Here is a 21,612-nt window from a genome sequence, read left to right on the forward strand (position 1 = left end):
ATATATTAGTGAAGTTGGCCCCGACAAAAGAAGCAGGAATATCACTTTTTAAAAAGTTTAATAGCCCATTCTTCGGAAACTATAATAGCCCAAATGGTAAAAGCTGCTGACCAATTAGCCCAAACGAAGTACTATCCAGTCGAATAAAAGTCTCGTCTGGCCCAATCACTTTGAAGCTAATGTGAAGTTGGCCCCCCAAATTTGTGTAGCTCTAATTCTGCTTCAAAAACATCCAAAATCTTGAAACTTCTTAAACTGCTAGTCGATACAAAGTACTGCCAATTCTAATAAACGTATTTGTCAGAAATGTCGTATTAGTGAAATTGGCCGAGACGAAAAAGCGGTAAAATCACTTTTCAAAAAGTTTAGTTGCCCATATTTCGGAAACCCATTTATTGGAGCTATTAAAGCCCAAATGCTAAAGGTTGTTGACCCAATCAGTCGAAACGAAGTACTATACAGACCAATAATAATCTCGTCTGACCCAATCACTTGCGGGATAATATCAAGTTGACTCCCCCAAATTTTTTTGTGAAGCGCTAATTCTCTTTCAAAAACAGCCCAAATCTTGAAATTCCTAAACTGCTAGTCGACAAAATGTACTGTCAACTCCAATAAATATATTTGTCTGAAATACGATACTATTGAAGTTGGCCCCGACAAAAGAAGCTGTTAAATTACTTTTCAAAAAGTTTAATAGACCATGTTTCGGAAACTATAATAGCGCAAACGCTAAAAGTTGCTGACCCAATCAGCCCAAACGAAGTACTATACAGAACAATAAAAATCTCGTCTGTCCCAATCACTTGGGGGATAAAGTGAACTTGGCCTCCCAAACTCTGTTTCAAAAACATCCCAAATCTTGAAACTTCTTAAACTGCTGGTGGACACAAAGTACTGTCAATTCCAATAAACATGTTTGTCACAAATATCCTATTAGTGAAGTTGACCGCGACAAAAGTAGCAGGAGAATCGCTTTTCAAAACGTTTAATAGCCCATATTTCGGAAACTGTAACACCCCAAACGCTTAAAGTTTCTGACCTAATCAGCCCAAACGAAGTACTATCCAGCCCAATAAAAGTCTCGTTTGGCCCAATCACTTGGTGGATAATGTAAAGTTGACCCTCCAAACTTTATGAAGCTCTAACTCTGTGTTTAAGACAGCCCAAATCTTCAAACTTCCTAAACTGCTACTCGACGCAAAGCACTGTGAACTCCAATAAACATGTTTGTCCTAAATACGATATTATTGAGGTTTGCCCCGAAAAAAGAAGCTGGAAAATCACTTTTCAAAAAGTTCAATAGAACATATTTCGGAAACTATAATAGCTCAAACGCTAAAAGTTGCTGACCCAATCAGTCCAAACGGAGTATTATCTAGCCCAATGAAAATCTCGTTTGGCCCAATCACTTCGGGATAATGTTATGTTGGCCCCACAAACTTTGTGAAGCTCTAATTCTGTTTCAAATACAGCCCAAATCTTGAAACTTTCTAAACTGGTATTCGACACAAAGTACTGTCAATTCCAATAAACATGTTTATCAGAAATATCATATTAGTGAAATTGGCCCCGACAATACAGCAAGAAAATGACTTTTCAAAAAGTTTAATAGCCCATATTTCGGAAAGTATAATAGCCCAAACGCTAAACGTTGCTGACCCAATCAGTCGAAACGAAGTACTATCCAGCCGAACATGGCCCAATCACTTGTGGGATAATGTGAAGTTGATCCCCCAAATTTTCTGAAGCTCTAATTCTGTTTCAAGAAGAGCCCAAATCTTGAAACTTCCTAAACTGCTGGTCGACGCAAAGTACTGTCAACTGCAATAAACATGTTTGTCTGAAATACGATATTACTGAAGTTGGCTCCGACAAAAAAAGAAGGGAAATTACTTTTCAAATAGTTTAATAAAACATATTTCGGAAACTACAACAACCCAAACGCTAAAACTTGCTGACGCAATCACCCCAAACGAAGTACTATACAGACCAATAAAAATCTCGTTCGGCCCAATGACTTGAGGGCTAATGTGAAATTGGCCTCCGAAACTTTGTAAAGCTCTAATTCTGTTTCAAAAACACCCCAAATCTTCAAACTTCCTAAAATTCTAGTCCACACGACGTACTGACAATTGCAAAAAATATCTTATTAGTTTGTCAGAAATATCATATTAGTGAAATTGGCCCCGACAAAGAGCAGGAAAATCACTTTTCATAAAGTTTAATAGCCCATATTTCGGAAAGGATATTAGCCGAAACGCTAGAAGTTGCTGACCCAATCAGTCGAGACGAAGTACTATGCTGCCGAATAAAAATCTCATCTGGTCCAATCACTTGGGGGATAATGTGAAGTTGACCCCCCAAAATTTGTGAAGCTCTAATTCTGTTTTAAAAACAGCCCAAAATCTTGAAATTTCCTATACTGCTAGTCGACGCAAAGCACTGTTAACTCCAATAAACATATTTTTCTGAAATACGATATTAGTGAACTTGGCACCGAAAAAAAGCAGGAAAATCACCTTTTAAAAAGTTTAATACACTATATTTCAGAAACTATATTAGTCCAAACGCTAAAACATGCTTACCCAATCAGCCCAAACGAAGTACTATACAGATCAATAAAAATCTCGTCTGGCCCAATCACTTGGGGCTAATGTGAAGTTGGAATCCCAAATTTTGTGAAGCTCCAATTCTGTTTCAAAAACAGCCCAAATCTTCAAACTTTCTAAACTGCTGGTCCGAACAAATAAGTGCCTATTCTAACAAACGTATTTCTCACAAAGGTGATATTAGTGAAGTTGACTCCGAAAAAAGTAGCAGGAAAATCAGTTTTCAAAAAGTTTCATAGGCCATATTTCGAAATCTATAATAGCCCAAACGCTAAAAGTTGTTGACCCAATCAGTCGAAACGAAGTATTATCCAGCTCGATAAAAATCTCGTCTGGCCCAATCACTTGGGTGATAATGTCAAGTCGACGCAACAAAACTATGTCAAGCTCTAATTCTGTTTCAAGAAGAGCCCATATCTTGAAACTTCCTAAACTGCAAGCCGACCCAAGGTACTGTCAACTCCACTAAACATGTTTGTCTGAAATACGATATTATTGAGGTTGGCCCCGATAAAGAAGCTGGAAAATCACTTTTCAAAAAGTTTAATAGACCATGTTTCGGAAACTATAATAGCCAAAATGGTAAACGTTCCTGACCCAATCAGCCCAAACGAAGTACTGTACAGACCAATAAAAACATCGTCTGTCCCAATCACTTGGGGAATAATGTGAATTTGGCCTCTCAGAACTTTTTGAAGCTCTAAATCTGTTTCAAAAACAGCCCAAATCTTGATACTTCCTAAACTGCTTGTCGAAACAAAGTACTGCCAATTCTAATAAACGTGTTTCACAGAAATGTCATATTAGTGAAGCTGACCGCGACAAAAGTAGCAGGAAAATAACTTTTCAAAAAGTTTAATAGCCCATATTTCGGAAACTATAATACCCCAAACGGTAAAGGCTGCTGACCCAATCAGTCGAAACGAAGTATTATTCAGGCCAATAGAAATCTCGTCTGGCCCAATCACTTGGGGGCTAATGTGAAGTTGGCCATACAAATTTTGTGCAGCTCCAATTCTGTTTCAGATACAGCCCAAACTTTGAAACTTCCTAAACTACTAGTCGACACAAAGTAGTGCCAATTCTAATAAACGTATTTGTCACAAATGACATATTACTGAAGTTCGGCCCGAAAAAAAAGCAGGAAAATCACTTTTCAAAAAGTTTAAGAGCCCATATTTCGGAAACTATAATAGCCCAAACGCTAAAAGTTGCTGACCCAATAAGCCCAAAGGCAGTACTATCCAGCCCAATAAAAATCTCGCTTTGGGCCTATCACTTGGGGGATAATGTGAAGTTGACACAACAAATTTTGTGAAGCCCTAATTCTGTTTCAAATACAGCCCAAATATTGAAACTTTCTAAACTGCTAGTTTACACAAAGTACTGTCAATTTCAATAAACATGTTTGTCAGAAATATCATATTAGTGTAATTGGCACAGACGAAAAAGAAGGAAAATCACTTTTCAAAAAGTTTAATTACCCATATTTCGGAAACTATAATAGCCCAAACGCTAAAAGTTGTTGACCGAATCATTCGGAAGAAAGTACTATTCAGCCCCAATAAATATCTCGTCTGACCCAATCACTTAGGGAATAATGTGAAGTTGGACCCACAAATTTAGTGAAGCTCTAATTCTGTTTCAAATACAGCCCAAATCTTAAAACTTCCTAAACTGCTAGTCGACGCAAACTATCGCGAATTCCACTAATCGTGTTTGTCAGAAATATCATATTAGTGAAGTTGGTCCCGACAAAAAAAGCAGCAAAATCACTTTTCAAAGATATTAATAGCCCATATTACGGAAACTATAGTAGCCCAAACGCTAAATGTTGCTGAAGCTATGAGCCCAAACGAAGAACTTTCCAGACCAATAAAAATTTCGTCTGTCCCAATCAGTTGGAGGCTAATGTGAAGTTGGCCCCACAAACTTTGTGAAGCTCTACTTCTGCTTCAAATACAGCCCAAATCTTGAAACTTCCTAAGCTGCTAGTCGACACAAAGCACTGCCAATTAAAGTAAACGTATTTGTCAGAAATGTCATATTAGTGAAATTGGCTTCGACAAAAGAGCAGGAAAATCACTTTTCAAAAAGTTTAGTAGCCCATATTTCGCAAACTATAATAGCCCAGACGCTAGATGTTGCTGACCCAATCAGTCCAAACGAAGTACTATCCCGCCCAATAAAAATCTCATCTGGACCAATCAGTTCGGAGCTAATGCGAAGTTGACCCCCAAAATTTGTGAAGCTCTAATTCTGTTTCAAATACAGCCCAAATCTTGTAACTTCCTAAGCTGCTAGTTGACGCAAAGTACTGTCAACATCCAATAAACATGTTTGCCTGAAATATGATATTAGTGAATTTGGCCCCGACAAAAGAAGCAGGAATATCACTTTTTAAAAAGTTTAATAGCCCATATTTCGGAAACTATAATAGCGCTAACGCTAAAAGTTGCTGACCCAATCAGCCCAAACGAAGAACTTTCCAGACCAATAAAAATTTCGTCTGACCCAATCACTTGGGGTATAATATGAAGTTGGCCCCACAAATTTTGTGAAGCTCTAATTCTGTTTCAAATACAGCCAAAATCTTGAAACTTCCTAAACTGCTAGTCGACACAAAGCACTGCAAATTAAACTAAACGTATTTGTCAAAAATGTCATATTAATGAAGTTGACTCCGACAAAGCAGCAGGAAAAACACCTCTCAAAAAGTTTAATAGCCCATATTTCGGAAATTATGACAGCCCAGACGCTAAAAGTTGCTGACCCAATCAGCCCAAACAAAGTACTATACAGACCAAAACAATCTCGTCTGATTGAATCACTTGGGGGCTAATGTGAAGTTGATCTCCCAAATTTTGTCAAGCTCTAATTCTGTTTCAAAAACAGCCCAAATGTTGAAACATTCTAAACTGCCAGTCGACAGAAAGTACTCTCAATTCCAATAAACATGTTTTTCAGAAATATCATATTAGTGAAGTTGGCCCCTCCAAGAAGCAGAAAAATCACTTTTCAAAAATCTAATAGCCCATATTTCGGGAACTGTAATAGCCCAAACGCCAAAAGTTGCTGACCCAATAAGCACAAACGAAGTACTATCCAGCCCAATAAAAATCTCGTTTTAGACCTATCACTTGGTGGATAATGTAAAGGTGGCCCCATAAAATTTTGTGAAGCTCTAATTCTGTTTCAAATACAGCCCAAATCTTAAAACTTCCTAAACTGCTCGTCGACGCAAACTATCACGAGTTCCACTAATCGTGTTTGTCAGAAATATCATATTAATGAAGTTGCCTCGATAAAAGAAGCAGGAAAATCTCTTTTCAAAGATATTAATAGCCCATATTTCAGAAACTATAGTAGCCCAAACGCTAAATGTTGCTTACGCAATCAGCGCAAACGAAGAACTTTCCAGGCCAATAAAAATTTCGTCTGGCCCAATCACTTGGAAGGTAATGTGAAGTTGGCCCAACAAATTTTGTGAAGCTCTAATTCTGTTTGAAAAACAGCCCAAATCTTGAAACTTTCTAAACTGCTAGTTGGCACAAAGTACTGTCAACATCCAATAAACACGTTTGTCTGAAATATATTAGTGAAGTTGGTCCCGACAAAAGAAGCAGGAATATCACTTTTTAAAAAGTTTAATAGCCCATTCTTCGGAAACTATAATAGCCCAAATGGTAAAAGTTGCTGACCAATTAGCCCAAACGAAGTACTATCCAGTCGAATAAAAGTCTCGTCTGGCCCAATCACTTTGAAGCTAATGTGAAGTTGGCCCCCCAAATTTGTGAAGCTCTAATTCTGCTTCAAAAACATCCAAAATCTTGAAACTTCTTAAACTGCTAGTCGATACAAAGTACTGCCAATTCTAATAAACGTATTTGTCAGAAATGTCGTATTAGTGAAATTGGCCGAGACGAAAAAGCGGTAAAATCACTTTTCAAAAAGTTTAGTTGCCCATATTTCGGAAACCCATTTATTGGAGCTATTAAAGCCCAAATGCTAAAGGTTGTTGACCCAATCAGTCGAAACGAAGTACTATACAGACCAATAATAATCTCGTCTGACCCAATCACTTGCGGGATAATATCAAGTTGACTCCCCCAAATTTTTTTGTGAAGCGCTAATTCTCTTTCAAAAACAGCCCAAATCTTGAAATTCCTAAACTGCTAGTCGACAAAATGTACTGTCAACTCCAATAAATATATTTGTCTGAAATACGATACTATTGAAGTTGGCCCCGACAAAAGAAGCTGTTAAATTACTTTTCAAAAAGTTTAATAGACCATGTTTCGGAAACTATAATAGCGCAAACGCTAAAAGTTGCTGACCCAATCAGCCCAAACGAAGTACTATACAGAACAATAAAAATCTCGTCTGTCCCAATCACTTGGGGGATAAAGTGAACTTGGCCTCCCAAACTCTGTTTCAAAAACATCCCAAATCTTGAAACTTCTTAAACTGCTGGTGGACACAAAGTACTGTCAATTCCAATAAACATGTTTGTCACAAATATCCTATTAGTGAAGTTGACCGCGACAAAAGTAGCAGGAGAATCGCTTTTCAAAACGTTTAATAGCCCATATTTCGGAAACTGTAACACCCCAAACGCTTAAAGTTTCTGACCTAATCAGCCCAAACGAAGTACTATCCAGCCCAATAAAAGTCTCGTTTGGCCCAATCACTTGGTGGATAATGTAAAGTTGACCCTCCAAACTTTATGAAGCTCTAACTCTGTGTTTAAGACAGCCCAAATCTTCAAACTTCCTAAACTGCTACTCGACGCAAAGCACTGTGAACTCCAATAAACATGTTTGTCCTAAATACGATATTATTGAGGTTTGCCCCGAAAAAAGAAGCTGGAAAATCACTTTTCAGAAAGTTCAATAGAACATATTTCGGAAACTATAATAGCTCAAACGCTAAAAGTTGCTGACCCAATCAGTCCAAACGGAGTATTATCTAGCCCAATAAAAATCTCGTTTGTCCCAATCACTTGGGGATAATGTTATGTTGGCCCCACAAACTTTGTGAAGCTCTAATTCTGTTTCAAATACAGCCCAAATCTTGAAACTTTCTAAACTGGTATTCGACACAAAGTACTGTCAATTCCAATAAACATGTTTGTCAGAAATATCATATTAGTGAAATTGGCCCCGACAATACAGCAAGAAAATGACTTTTCAAAAAGTTTAATAGCCCATATTTCGGAAAGTATAATAGCCCAAACGCTAAACGTTGCTGACCCAATCAGTCGAAACGAAGTACTATCCAGCCGAACATGGCCCAATCACTTGTGGGATAATGTGAAGTTGATCCCCCAAATTTTCTGAAGCTCTAATTCTGTTTCAAGAAGAGCCCAAATCTTGAAACTTCCTAAACTGCTGGTCGACGCAAAGTACTGTCAACTGCAATAAACATGTTTGTCTGAAATACGATATTACTGAAGTTGGCCCCGACAAAAAAAGAAGGGAAATTACTTTTCAAATAGTTTAATAAAACATATTTCGGAAACTACAACAACCCAAACGCTAAAACTTGCTGACGCAATCACCCCAAACGAAGTACTATACAGACCAATAAAAATCTCGTTCGGCCCAATGACTTGAGGGCTAATGTGAAATTGGCCTCCGAAACTTTGTAAAGCTCTAATTCTGTTTCAAAAACACCCCAAATCTTCAAACTTCCTAAAATTCTAGTCCACACGACGTACTGACAATTGCAAAAAATATCTTATTAGTTTGTCAGAAATATCATATTAGTGAAATTGGCCCCGACAAAGAGCAGGAAAATCACTTTTCAAAAAGTTTAATAGCCCATATTTCGGAAAGGATATTAGCCGAAACGCTAGAAGTTGCTGACCCAATCAGTCGAGACGAAGTACTATGCTGCCGAATAAAAATCTCATCTGGTCCAATCACTTGGGGGATAATGTGAAGTTGACCCCCCAAAATTTGTGAAGCTCTAATTCTGTTTTAAAAACAGCCCAAAATCTTGAAATTTCCTATACTGCTAGTCGACGCAAAGCACTGTCAACTCCAATAAACATATTTTTCTGAAATACGATATTAGTGAACTTGGCACCGAAAAAAAGCAGGAAAATCACCTTTTAAAAAGTTTAATACACTATATTTCAGAAACTATATTAGTCCAAACGCTAAAACATGCTTACCCAATCAGCCCAAACGAAGTACTATACAGATCAATAAAAATCTCGTCTGGCCCAATCACTTGGGGCTAATGTGAAGTTGGAATCCCAAATTTTGTGAAGCTCCAATTCTGTTTCAAAAACAGCCCAAATCTTCAAACTTTCTAAACTGCTGGTCCAAACAAAGAAGTGCCTATTCTAACAAACGTATTTCTCACAAAGGTCATATTAGTGAAGTTGACTCCGAAAAAAGTAGCAGGAAAATCAGTTTTCAAAAAGTTTCATAGGCCATATTTCGAAATCTATAATAGCCCAAACGCTAAAAGTTGTTGACCCAATCAGTCCAAACGAAGTATTATCCAGCTCGATAAAAATCTCGTCTGTCCCAATCACTTGGGGGATAATGTGAATTTGGCCTCTCAGAGCTTTTTGAAGCTCTAAATCTGTTTCAAAAACAGCCCAAATCTTGATACTTCCTAAACTGCTAGTCGAAACAAAGTACTGCCAATTCTAATAAACGTATTTCACAGAAATGTCATATTAGTGAAGCTGACCGCTACAAAAGTAGCAGGAAGAGAACTTTTCAAAAAGTTTGATATCCCATATTTCGGAAACTATAATAGCCCAAACCCTAAAAGTGGCTGACCCAATCAACCCAAACGAACAGCGGCGTGCCGTCAAGGGGACTAGGCTAGTCCCCTGGCATTTTAATTAAAGTATTTTGTGATAAATATATACCAAGGAAAGCGAAAATATTGTTTGTATTTCTCTATTTTCGTAAAATAACACTATTTCAATTGTTCTGACACCACTATAGTCAGCGCAGCGCCCGCATGCTGGGTGCGACAGCAAACTGGAGATCGGAAATGCTCGGGTTTTAATCGGCTTTTCTCGGGGAAGGGAACAGGTTCCAGCCAGCTAGTCCTCATATTATGTTGTCTAAGCTCTAAGCATGGGCGTTCTATCGTAAGCGAATTTAATGCTCGTTTGCTTTTTACAGTTAATAGTTTTAACGCTATTAAATTTACAGTATTAATCTTGACACTTTAAGAAATCTAGTGAAGTGTGAACTTTTTAGATTATCAATATATTTTGAAAATGACTCTAAGAATAAAGTATGGAAGGGGACTCGTCTGAGAAATCTATAGTTCATTCAAGGAACGTTCAGTACCTCATGTAAACAAATACACGTGTTGATTGTTTCATTTTATTGGTTAAAGAGCCTTGGAACATCCATGCGGCAGAAGAAAATAGTCCATTGTTAAGTAAGCTGTTTTTCAATGTGTTTGTTGCTTATAAGGCTCATTATCAGAATACAATTTCCTTACAGTTAAATAACAGAAACAACATTGTATCTAAGAACTAAATTGAATTAATGCAATAAAAGAGAATACGCATGCGTAGAAACTGGGTTTGGCCCACCTTATGTGCGAATCACAGTTTACAATATGGCTGCGTGCGGGGAATATGCAAAACGCCGACAGGGTACAAGCACGTGCTTCTCGAAAGAAGCGGTGACCGATAGCCAATCATCCGATGACTGGCGGAATAATACCATTCTACAATGTTTACATCAGGATCAGAAGGTTCGTTGAATGAACTTTAGTCCCTTGCAGCAAAGCGATGGCGCAAGCAGTGATGTTACTTCAATTGGTATAGGGGACAGTAGGGGTGGGGATCGGCCATTTCAGTCTTGTATTCTGGACCATTAGATTCCTTAATTTTCAAGAAATGCAACAAATAATAACCAGTGGTAGAACAACTCCAAGCATTTTCATTTAGACAAAAATGAAAGATTATATATATAATATCAAAATGGATTATTTTGCTTCTTCAAAATAGTTAACTGCATGTAAGACAAGAAACAAACTGTATTGCTAGCCTTGTATTCTGTTCCACATAGAAAAGGACGTGTGGAATAATGATGGCTTTTGTGACATGAACAATTTTCACAAACCCAAGTTGCGCCAAGAAAAATGTTATTCACACCTGTCCACAATAACTAAATTGAAAACTTTCGGGAAACCAGAATTGATTTTCAATTGAGCAAGCAACGCAGAAGTTGATTCAAACCGAGAACTAATGAACCGATTGATTTGTTCCTCTTGTTTTATGGCTAAACAAGAGCTATCGTTTAGAAGTCATAACAAACAGGAAGATCTGTCAATTAGGGAAATTATATTGAAGTAATTCAGTTACTTTCAAGTACGACACTAAATGGACTTGCAGGGGCGCCTGAAGAAAATTTTCTAGGGAGGGTCCCATCTCCATGGTTGCTATGTTGCGTCTGGTATTTCTGGTATTTAATATACGTGGTTTGCTATATTACGTATACATTTTCGTGAACCAGAGGAAGGTCCGGGACCCACCCTGCCCTCTCGTTCGGGCGCCCATGTTGACTTGTCATCTTCACAGCATGGGAGTGTTTAAAGGAACATCAAACAGAATTCAGAATGATATTATTAAATGTGTTGGTGAGTAATTCTGGATAAAATTAAGTCACAAATAAACAATACACTTCTTACAGCAATAATGTTGGACAAAACTACAGACTTTGCAAAGATCTCTCAACATTCAATCGGTACGTGAAAGACGGCAATTCATGAAAGATTTATTTGTTTTGCAGATGTTACTAGTGATTGCACTGAGACTGCTCTAAGTGAGCATGCTTTCCAAATTCTCTCTAATTTTAATTGTAAGCAAAAGCTTGTAGCACTAGGCTATGGATGGAGCTGCCGCATTTTCTGGACATTTGAACGGTTTACAAACTTTTGTGAAAAGGTGTTTGAGTGCACTCACCATACACTGCTATCATCACAGACTCAATCTCGTTGTTCCACAGTCTGTTAATCACATCAAGGAATGTAAAATATTTTTAGAATAAGTGGCATTCCAAATTTCTTTTCATATTCATCGAAACGCTGTAACGCGCTTGCTGAATCAGAAGTAACTAAGCGATTTCCAACGGTTGCAACTACAAGATGGAATTACAATTCCAAAATTGTGAATGCATTAAATGAAAATCAAATATAACTCTTACGGTGTTCTGAGAACATTGTAGAAAATTCAGATAATTGCGACACCGAAGCTTTCATGACTACAAAAAAGAAAAAAGAAAAAATGTGAGAGTTATCATTGAAGGATTTCGATTTTGCATTTCTACTAAAAGTTTTCAGTCATTTTTTTTCTCGCGCACGGATATACTATTCAACATTCTTTAAAGTAGAACCTTGGATGTGAAATATTGCATCCAAAAAGTACAAAAGATGGTATCTCAACTTAGAAATGCAAGAAACGATTTTGAAGACTTATAGAAAAGTAGAATTGGATGACAACGGGAACCTAATAAAAGACGTAAAGTAGATGACTCAACAGATTCAGAAATTAAATATGTGCATCTCTTCAATGACATTATTGATACTGTGATTTCAAGATCTCAGTGAGTTACAATTTCTTGAGCTGTTAGATTTAAAGGATTTTCAGTGCTTGAAATCTCGATTTCCTGATTGCTTGCTTTTGAACCTTAAATCAATTTACGGGAGTCTTTTCTTAAATTTTAACAATTTGCGGAGTGAATTAATATAGGTTTACAGACTTAGATTCTTCAAATAAAACTGTGACTGAAATTATCCATTTCTTGAAAGAAAGAGGCTTGGTAGGAGAAGCGTTCACAGAAACATATAAATTATGTTATTTTGTGTCAACAATACTACTCAGGACCTCCACTCTACAGCACACATTCTCTTCGAACCTAGTCCCCTGTGAGAAAAGTCACGGCACGCCACTGCAAACGAAGTACTATCCAGCCCAATAAAAATCTCGTCTGGCCCAATCACTTGGGAGCTAATGTGAAGTTGACCCCGCAAACTTTCTGAAGCCCTAATTCTGTTTCAAAAAGAGCCCAAATCTTGTAACTTCCTAAAATGCTAGTCCACACAAAGTACTGTCAATTCCAATAAACATGTTTATCTGAAAAACGATATTAGTGAAGTTGACCCCTACAAAAAAGCAGGAATATCACTTTTTAAAAAGCTTAATAGCCCATATTTCGGAGACGATATTAGCCCAAACGCTAAAAGTTGCTGACCCAATCAGCCCAAACGAAGTACTATACACACCAATAAAAATCTTGTCTGGCCGAATAGCTTGGAAGCTAATGTGAAGTTGGCTTCCCAAATTTGTGAGGCTCTAATTCTCTTTCAAATACAGCCCAAATCTTGAAACTTCCTAAACTGCTTGTCGACGCAAGGTACTGTCAATTCTAATAAACATGTTTTTCTGAAAAACGATATTAGTGAAGTTGGCCCCTACACAAAAGCAAGAAAATCACGTTTCAAAAAGTTTAATAGACCATATTTCGCAAACTATATTAGCCCAAACGCTAACACTTGCTGACCCAAGCAGCCGAAACGAAGTAATATATAGACCGATACAAATCTCGTCTGGCCCCATCACTTCGGAGCTAATGTCAAGTTGTGAAGTTGACCCAAACTTTGTGAAGCTCTAATTCTGTTTCCAAAACAGTTCAAATCTTGTAACTTCCTAAACTGCTAGTTGACACAAAGTACTGTCAACATCCAATAACCATGTTGGTCTGAAATATGATATTAGTGAAGTTGGCCCCGACAAAAGAAGCAGGAAAATTACTTTTTAAAAAGTTTAAAAGCCCATATTTCGAAAACTATAATACCCCAAACGCTAAAAGTTGCTGACCCAATCAGTCTTAGCGATGTACTATCCAGCCCAATAAAATCTCGTTTGGCCCAATCACTTGGGGGATAATGTGAAGTTGATCCCCCAAACTTTCTGAGGCTCTAATTCTGTTTCACAAACAGCCCAAATCTTCAACTTCGTAATCTGCTAGTCCACACAAACTGCTGAAAATTCTAATAAACGTATTTGTCACAAATGTCATATTAGTGAAGTTGGCTCCGACAAAAGTAGCAGGAACATCAGTTATCAAAAAGTTTAATAGCCCATATTTAGGAAACTATAATAGCCCAAATGCTAAAAGTTTCTAACTCAATGAGTGGAAACGAAGTACTATCCAGCCAAATAAAAATTTCCTGTGACCCAATCACTTGTGGGATAATGTGAAGTTCATCCCCCCAACTTTCTGAGGCTCTAATTCTGTTTCAAGACGAGCACAAATCTTGAAACTTCCTATACTGCTAGTCGACGCAAAGTACTGTCAACTCCAATAAACATGTTTCTCTCAATAGGATATTAGTGAATTTGGCCCCGACAAAAAAGCAGGAAAATCACTTTTCAAATAGTTTAATAAAACATATTTAAGAAACTATAATAGCCCAAACGCTAAAAGTTGCTGACGCAATCACCTCAAACGAAGTACTATACAGACCGTTAAAAATTCCGCCCGGCCCAATCACTTGGGGCCTAATGTGATATTGGCCTCCGAAACTTTGTGAAGCCCTAATTCTGTTTCAAAAACAGCCCAAATCTTGTAACTTCCTAAACTGCTAGTTGACACAAAGTACTGTCAACATCCTATAAACATGTTGGTCTGAAATATGATATTAGTGAAGTTGGCCCCGACAAAACAAGCAGGAAAATAATTTTTAAAAAAGTTTAAAAGCCCACATTTCGGAAACTATAATAGCCCAAACGCTAAAAGTTGCTGATCCAATCAGCCCAAACGAAGTACTATCCAGCTCAATAAAAATCTCGTTTGGCCCAGTCACTTGCGGAATAATATGAAATTGGCCCCACAAATTTTGTGAAGCCCTAATTCTGTTTGAAAAACATTCCAAATCTTGAAACTTCTTAAACTGCTAGTCGACACAAAGTACTGTCAATTTCAATAAACATGTTTGTGAGAAATATCATATTAGTGAAATCGGGCCCGAAAGAAAGGCTGGACAATCACTTTTTAGAAAGTTTCATTGCCTATATTTCGGAAACTATAATAGCCCAAACGCTAAAAGTTGCTGACCCAATGAGTCGAAACAAAGTACTATCCAGCCCAATAAAAATCTCGTCTGGCCCAACCAGTAAGTACGCCAGAAATTTTTACTTAGGGGGGTGTTCAAAATAAAAGGGGTGTGTGCTCTCAGAATAGTGATATAATTTTTAAACAAACTCAAACAAGAAAACAGTATATTTTGTTACGCAACTATTACAATATTATTATTATTATTATTATTATTATTATTATTATTATTATTATTATTATTACTAATAATAATAATATCAACTCTTTGCAGTGGTAGGTTCAATAAAGTAAGTTCACACATTTGAGCATTTATTATTATTATTAAACTAAGTAATACAGTGAAACCTCTCAAAACGGACATCGGTGGAACCGATTATTTGTCCGTAAATGAGAGGTGACCCTAAAAGGAAGGATTCTCTCTCATAACACCACATCACACATATTTATGGCATGGAAAAATAAGAAAGTTTGTCCTCTTACGAAGATATCTACTATTGAGAGACGCCCGTTAAGAGAGGTTTCACTGTATTAGGAATTAACCTCCACTATTTTACCTACTAATTACATGTGAATTGATTATATACGAATTATGATTATTTCTAATTATTTCGCAAAATTCTGCTATTATTTCAGTTTACTCGCCCCAGAAAGTTTTAGTGGGTGATTTTTTTCAAAATATTAATTGGGAAAAAATTCCCTCGTCCCACGCTGAAATCATATTCGTGTAGTAATTAATACTGTAGATAGTTCCAATTTCATTTCATTTAATATTCTAACTCTGTTGTTAACGTTAATTGTTGTAATATTATTTGATCTCTTAATCTCCGTTCCTGCCCCTTCCTGGTACGTTATTGGCTCTGAATATCTTTCATAAGAAAATTATTTATTGATTTAGTTGTTTTCCAGAAATCCAGTTTTTCAATTTACAAATATGTTGTATCTTTCTGTTTTGTCTTCTTTAATATACCCTAATTTTAATAATCCCAGGGCTCATAGTGTTCTGATCTCTTGTAAATAGTGGAAAAGTGACCAAAAATTGGCCAAAAGCACACAAAAAAGTGACCAAAATCTCATCATGCCCCTTTTTTTCTTTGTCAATTTCTTCATCACCTCTATCTTTGTTTGTTCTTTTGTTTCTTCTTTACTTCTTTTTGAGTTTCCTCCTTTCTTAGGTTTTCAAAGTATGTTTTGTACTTACGGTAAGCAGACTTAGCAGATGTAAGAAGTTCTGAGTAAGTGGAACCAGTTCTGGCCTATTTCCGAATTTCTTCATCCCAGACATTATATTTAACTTCGTATTAAGAGTACTCAAAAACGTGAAATTCATTTCATTCAAATGCATCACCTACTCTTAAGAAGAACATACAAGAAGCATAACACAAGACGAACATGATGAACCACACAAACAACTCACACAACGTTGAACGGAGCGTTAACTATTACGAGAGAAAACTAAAAGATTATTATGATAGAAGAAAGAATAGACACAGAAGGGTTCTCAACCCCACTTTGAGAGCTTAAGCATCCACCACCCATCTATTGTGCTTTAGAAAGAATAAAAGCTGAAGTGAGAATAAAGCTGACTGTTTCGCATGTAGGAGCGAGTTCTGAAGCTTTCAGAAGGGTAACGAGCAGTGGCGTATTTAGGGGGGTGGCTTCCGGGCTTATAAGCTTCCCCCCCCCCCCGAAATCTTACTTAGTGTAGTAAAGTAAATGAAATATCTTGCAGAATTTTCACATTTCCAGGCAAAGCCCCCCGAAAGTTAGCACAGCCTCTCCCGAAACAAAATCGTAAATACGCCACTGGTAACGAGTAACAAATTTCTGCCTTTTTCCATTTGTTTTTTATATTTTTCTTAGAAAACTGTCAATGGAAAACAAATCACACGAAAAAGTAACTTTACCTCTCAAAAAAGTAACTTTTAGTGACAAATTTGAAAAAAAAAGTAACTTTTAGTGACCAACTTGAAAAAAGTAAATTTTAGCTAAAAAAAAAAAAAAGTGACTCGCTATGAGCCCTGTTCCGCTCAATGAATTTACGTGAATAAAAATATACTTTACAAAAATTAAGCTAGCGCCAAATGCGTTCCTGCATAACACTAGACTCAATCTAAAAAATATATAATTCTAACTTCGTTCGATCTCTTCATTTCTAAAAACGTCTTGACTACACACTTGTAACGTCCGTCCGTTGATACACCTCTTGCAGAGCAGGCTTGAAACCAGCCACAGAGCTTTGGGGTCCATGAATATGTTAGGAGGAGTCAAGTCATTAAAAATTCTCTTATAAATATCTAAATTGAGCATTTTGTATTGAGCTCTGGACTGGACATGAAAAATTTAGGGAGGGCCAGGTCCTCCTTAGCTCCCTTCTGGTTGCAAACCTGTTCCAGAGTAACATTTACCAACTGAATCTAGTGTAGGCTTATTACTATATTGTCACATTTTTCCTTATTGAGGAGGAGGTAGGTGAATGGCCGCTCAAGACTTTGCCAATTTCAGTAATCTGCGTCTGTCCATCAATCTCTTTTCTCGGAAACGACCGCGGAGCCCAGGAGGGTAGATATCAGCGGTCTGTTTTGTCAATTGTTTCGATTGAAACACTGCTCGAAACAATGAGGTCATGTGGTTCTCGAAGCCGTACATGAGAACGAGGTCGCTTCGTATTTTGAAGTGAAATAAATAAATAAGAATATTGCCTTCTTTCCTAAACGTTAAACCTTTTTTAACTTGATGCAATAAATAACCTATATGATACTGATTGATACAATTGGATTTGGGGGAGTATTCCTTTTCCATCCAGGGGTGTGTGTAAAGAAACTTGGAGGGGTGTTAGGGGGGTGTTGAGGGGGTGTAGATTACTCCCTGGGCCCAATCACTTGGAGCTAATGTGAAGTTTGCCTCCCAAATTTTGTGAAGCTCTAATTCTTCTTCAAAAACAGCCCACATCTTCAAACTTCCTAAACTGCTAGTTGACACAAAGTACTGTCAACATCCAATAAACATGTTGGTCTGAAATATGATATTAGTGAAGTTGGCCCCGACAAAAGAAGCAGGAAAATTACTTTTTAAAAAGTTTAAAAGCCCATATTTCGGAAACTATAATATCCCAAACGCTAAAAGTTGCTGATCCAATCAGTCTTAGCGATGTACTATCCAGCCCAATAAAATCTCGTTTGGCCCAATCACTTGGGGGATAATGTGAAGTTGATCCCCCAAACTTTCTGAGGCTCTAATTCTGTTTCACAAACAGCCCAAATCTTCAAACTTCGTAATCTGCTAGTCCACACAAACTGCTGAAAATTCTAATAAACGTATTTGTCACAAATGTCATATTAGTGAAGTTGACTGCGACAAAAGTAGCAGGAAAATCAGTTTTCAAAAAGTTTAATAGCCCATATTTCGGAAACTATAATAGCCCAAACGCTAAAAGTTGCTGATCCAATCAGTCGAAACGAAGTACTATCCAGCCCAATAAAAATCTGGTCTGGCCCAATCACTTGGGGGATAATGTGAAGTTGACCCCCTAAACTATGTGAAGCTCTAATTCTGTTTCAAGAAGAGCCCAAATCTTGAAATTTCGTAAACTGCTAGTCGACGCAAAGTACTGTCAACTTCAATAAACATGTTGGTCTGAAATACGATATTAGTGAAGTTGGCCCAGACAAAAAAAAAAATCAATTTTCAAAACGTTTATTTGGCCATATTTCGGAAACTATAATAGCCCAAACGCTGAAAGTAGCTGACCCAATCAGCCTAAGCGAAGTACTACCCAGCACTATAAAAATCTCGTCTGACACTTGAGGGGCTAACGTGAATTTGGCCCCCCAAACTTTTTGAGGGTGTAGCTTTGTTTCCAGAGAAGCCCAAACGCTAAAAGTTGCTAGCCCAAACAGCCCAAATGAAGTACTTTCGGGCCCAATAAAGATCTCGTGTAGCCCAAACTTTTGGGGGGCCAACTTCACACAGGCAATTATTCATTGTAGTTTCGGAAAATTCATGATTGCTAATAAAACTCCAACTGACGAAAGCAGTGTATGTATATATATATATATATATATATATATATATATATATATATATATATATATATATATATATATATATATATATATATATATACCATTTTGATTTAAAATGATTAAGAATTTGTTGTGATGTCTTTCAGGGAATTTACTAGGACCCTATACCGGTTTTGCATTTTTTACCAATGTCAGTTTACTTTCCTTATATTCTTCTTGCAGTCTATTATCCTCCTTCGGTCGTGAAATAAGTGAGATTAAGGAGCAATGATTTATATTTTAATGCTTTATTATAACGTACCGGTTACATACTAACACGGAGATGATTCATTTATTCCTCGTTTTATATTTTTCATATATGGCTTAATACCGTTTTGGTTTTTTGGTCACTGAAATAGAGGGGCGTTCCTTACAATACTTATCGAAGATGACAACTGTCTTCCCCTTTTAATTTCGCGGCCTCTGTTATACTTCCTACGTACGATAAAAGTTTCATCTGCTTCCACGGTATTTGGGGTCCTTCTATTTGGATGGTTTTAAAAACTAATTTTAATAAAGAGCTATTTCTTGACTTGGACTCTTGGAAGAGGAAGAGGGTGGGAGAGACTTCTAGAACTTTATCTCTTTTAGTTTCGTGTTATAGAGTCATATATTAAACTGGTATAAAATAATGAATTTAGCCCTTTTTGTTTCAATTTGGTACTATTTTTTAGCCCACTTCAGAGCTAGGACTGTGGCAACAGTGATCGGAAGATAACGATGGTTAGCGAGGGTCAGTGAATATCGACTATTTTTATCGTGGACAACCTTCTGTAATTTAACAGCAAGACCCTGCGTCTTGGTCGTAATACTAGTTATAGGATAATTTTGGAACTGGGGGGCAAAATCAGGTAAAATCACCATATTTACAGGAAAAATGAGTTGATGTTACGTAAGTGTAGTTACTAAGACTAACCTAACCTAAACTAAACTGAATTATCAAAAACACAGAAACTATAGGAAGAAAGTATAAATTTTAAGCGAAAAATTCTGGCTCTCCAAATCCAAATATCCTAATCTAAAATAACCTAAAATAATCCAAACTAACCTAACCTACCTAAACCAAAAAGAACTACAGAAAATACAGCAAGAAAGCACGTAATTTAAGCAAAATTTTCTGGCTCCCCACTTCCAAAAATATGTCCTAGTCATAAATGAGCAATTTAGTTAAATTATAAATGTACTTACTAGAGCCCTATCGATGGATACAGACTCACTTAAATTTGATGTTCGGTGTTCTTCCATTGTAATTCTACGTACTTGGAATGGGACTACAAATTTCTAAGTGAAAATTTAATTTAATGCAAATAAATAGTTTAAATTGGAAAGCGTTTCCATTATGAAATATTTTCTTTGTTACCTATGAAACATATTGTTAGTATTGTTTAAACAAATTAACTATATACAACGATAAAATAGAAAATTAAAACATTCTCATGTGACGCTTTAAATCTTAAGTATTTTAAATACTACATTCATGCATGTTATACCATTCAGAATTTAGCCAGAATGTAATAAGATTTGAATTTCAAATTCTCACTTTTTAATTAGAAACTTTAAAAAATATGCAAGACAGTTTTAATTTTAATAGTTTATCATAATCAATTCTTTTTGATCGAGTTTGTTTTATAAAACTAATTAGGGCTAAGTATTCGTACATCAAATACAAAAACACAAGCAAAAACTGGGAATTTAGGATCAGTAGGCGAATATAAAAATAAATTAACTGTCAACCCTATAAAGGCAAACTTCACTATTAACCCATTAAAGGTAATACGTAATATTAATGTACACAATATATAATGTATATACTATAGATGTACGATTCATATAGAAAGTATTATCGTTGCTTTGCTCAAGTTTTCAAACTTAAAGTTTTATTATTTCGAAGGTAATACAGCACGAGCCTGTGTGAAGTTGGCCCCCAAAAGTTTGGGCTACACGAGATCATTATTGGCGAAGAAGTACTTCATTTGAACTCTTTGGGCTAGCAACTTTTAGCGTTTGGGCTACTCTGGAAACAAAGCTACAGCTTTACAAAGTTTGAGGAGCCAACTTCACGTTAGCCCCCCAACTGTTGGGGCCAGACAATATTTTTACTGGGCTGGGTAGTACTTCGTTTGGGCTGATTGGGTCAGCAACTTTTAGCGTTTGGGCTATTATAGTTTCCGAAATATGTGCTATCAAACTTTTTAAAATGTGATTTTCCTGCTTCTTTCGTCTGGGTCAACTTCACTAATATGACATTTCTGACAAATGTGTTTACTAGAATTGGCGGTACTTTTTGTCGACTAGCAGTTTAGAAAGTTTCAAGATTTTGTCTATATTTGAAACAAACTTAAGAGTTTGACAAACTTTGGGGCGCCAAGTTCACATTAGGCAAGTGATTGGCCCAGAGATTTTTATTGGGCTGGATAGTACTTCGTTTGCCATGATTGGGTCAGCAACTTTTAGCGCTTGGGCTATTATAGTTTCCGAAATATGGGCTATCAGACTTTTTCAAAAGTGATTTTCCTGCTTATTTTGTCGGGGCGAACTTCACTAATATGACATTTCTCACAAATACGTTTACTAGAATTTGCAGTATTTTTTGTCTACTAGCAGTTTAGGAAGTTTCAAGATTTGGGCTGTATTTGAAACAGAATTAGAGTTTCACAAAGTTTGGGGAGGCAACTTCACATTAGCCAAGTGATTGGGCCAGACGAGATTTTATTGGGTTGGATAGTAATTCGTTTGGGCTGATTGGATCAGCAACTTTTAGTGTTTGGGCTTATATAGTTTCCGAAATATAGGCTATAAAACTTTCTCAAAAGTGATTTTCGTGCTTCTTTT

General features: G+C 36.7%; 1 protein-coding gene across 1 annotated transcript in view; it reads right to left on the bottom strand.

Annotated features, from left to right (window-relative positions):
• Positions 1-20,129, bottom strand: part of LOC145670282 (cGMP-dependent protein kinase 2-like) — a 508,984-nt gene extending 488,855 nt beyond the window's left edge. Inside the window, exon 1 of the mRNA XM_081738722.1 lies at positions 19,969-20,129. Within this exon, the coding sequence (XP_081594848.1) occupies positions 19,969-20,025 (57 nt within the window). The 5' untranslated portion in view covers positions 20,026-20,129. The remainder of the gene's footprint in view (positions 1-19,968) is intronic.
• Between the last annotated feature and the right edge of the window lie 1,483 nt (positions 20,130-21,612).

Source organism: Thermobia domestica, chromosome 14 (assembly GCF_964235325.1).
Source record: "Thermobia domestica chromosome 14, izTheDome1.hap1.1, whole genome shotgun sequence".
NCBI lineage: Eukaryota > Metazoa > Arthropoda > Insecta > Zygentoma > Lepismatidae > Thermobia > Thermobia domestica.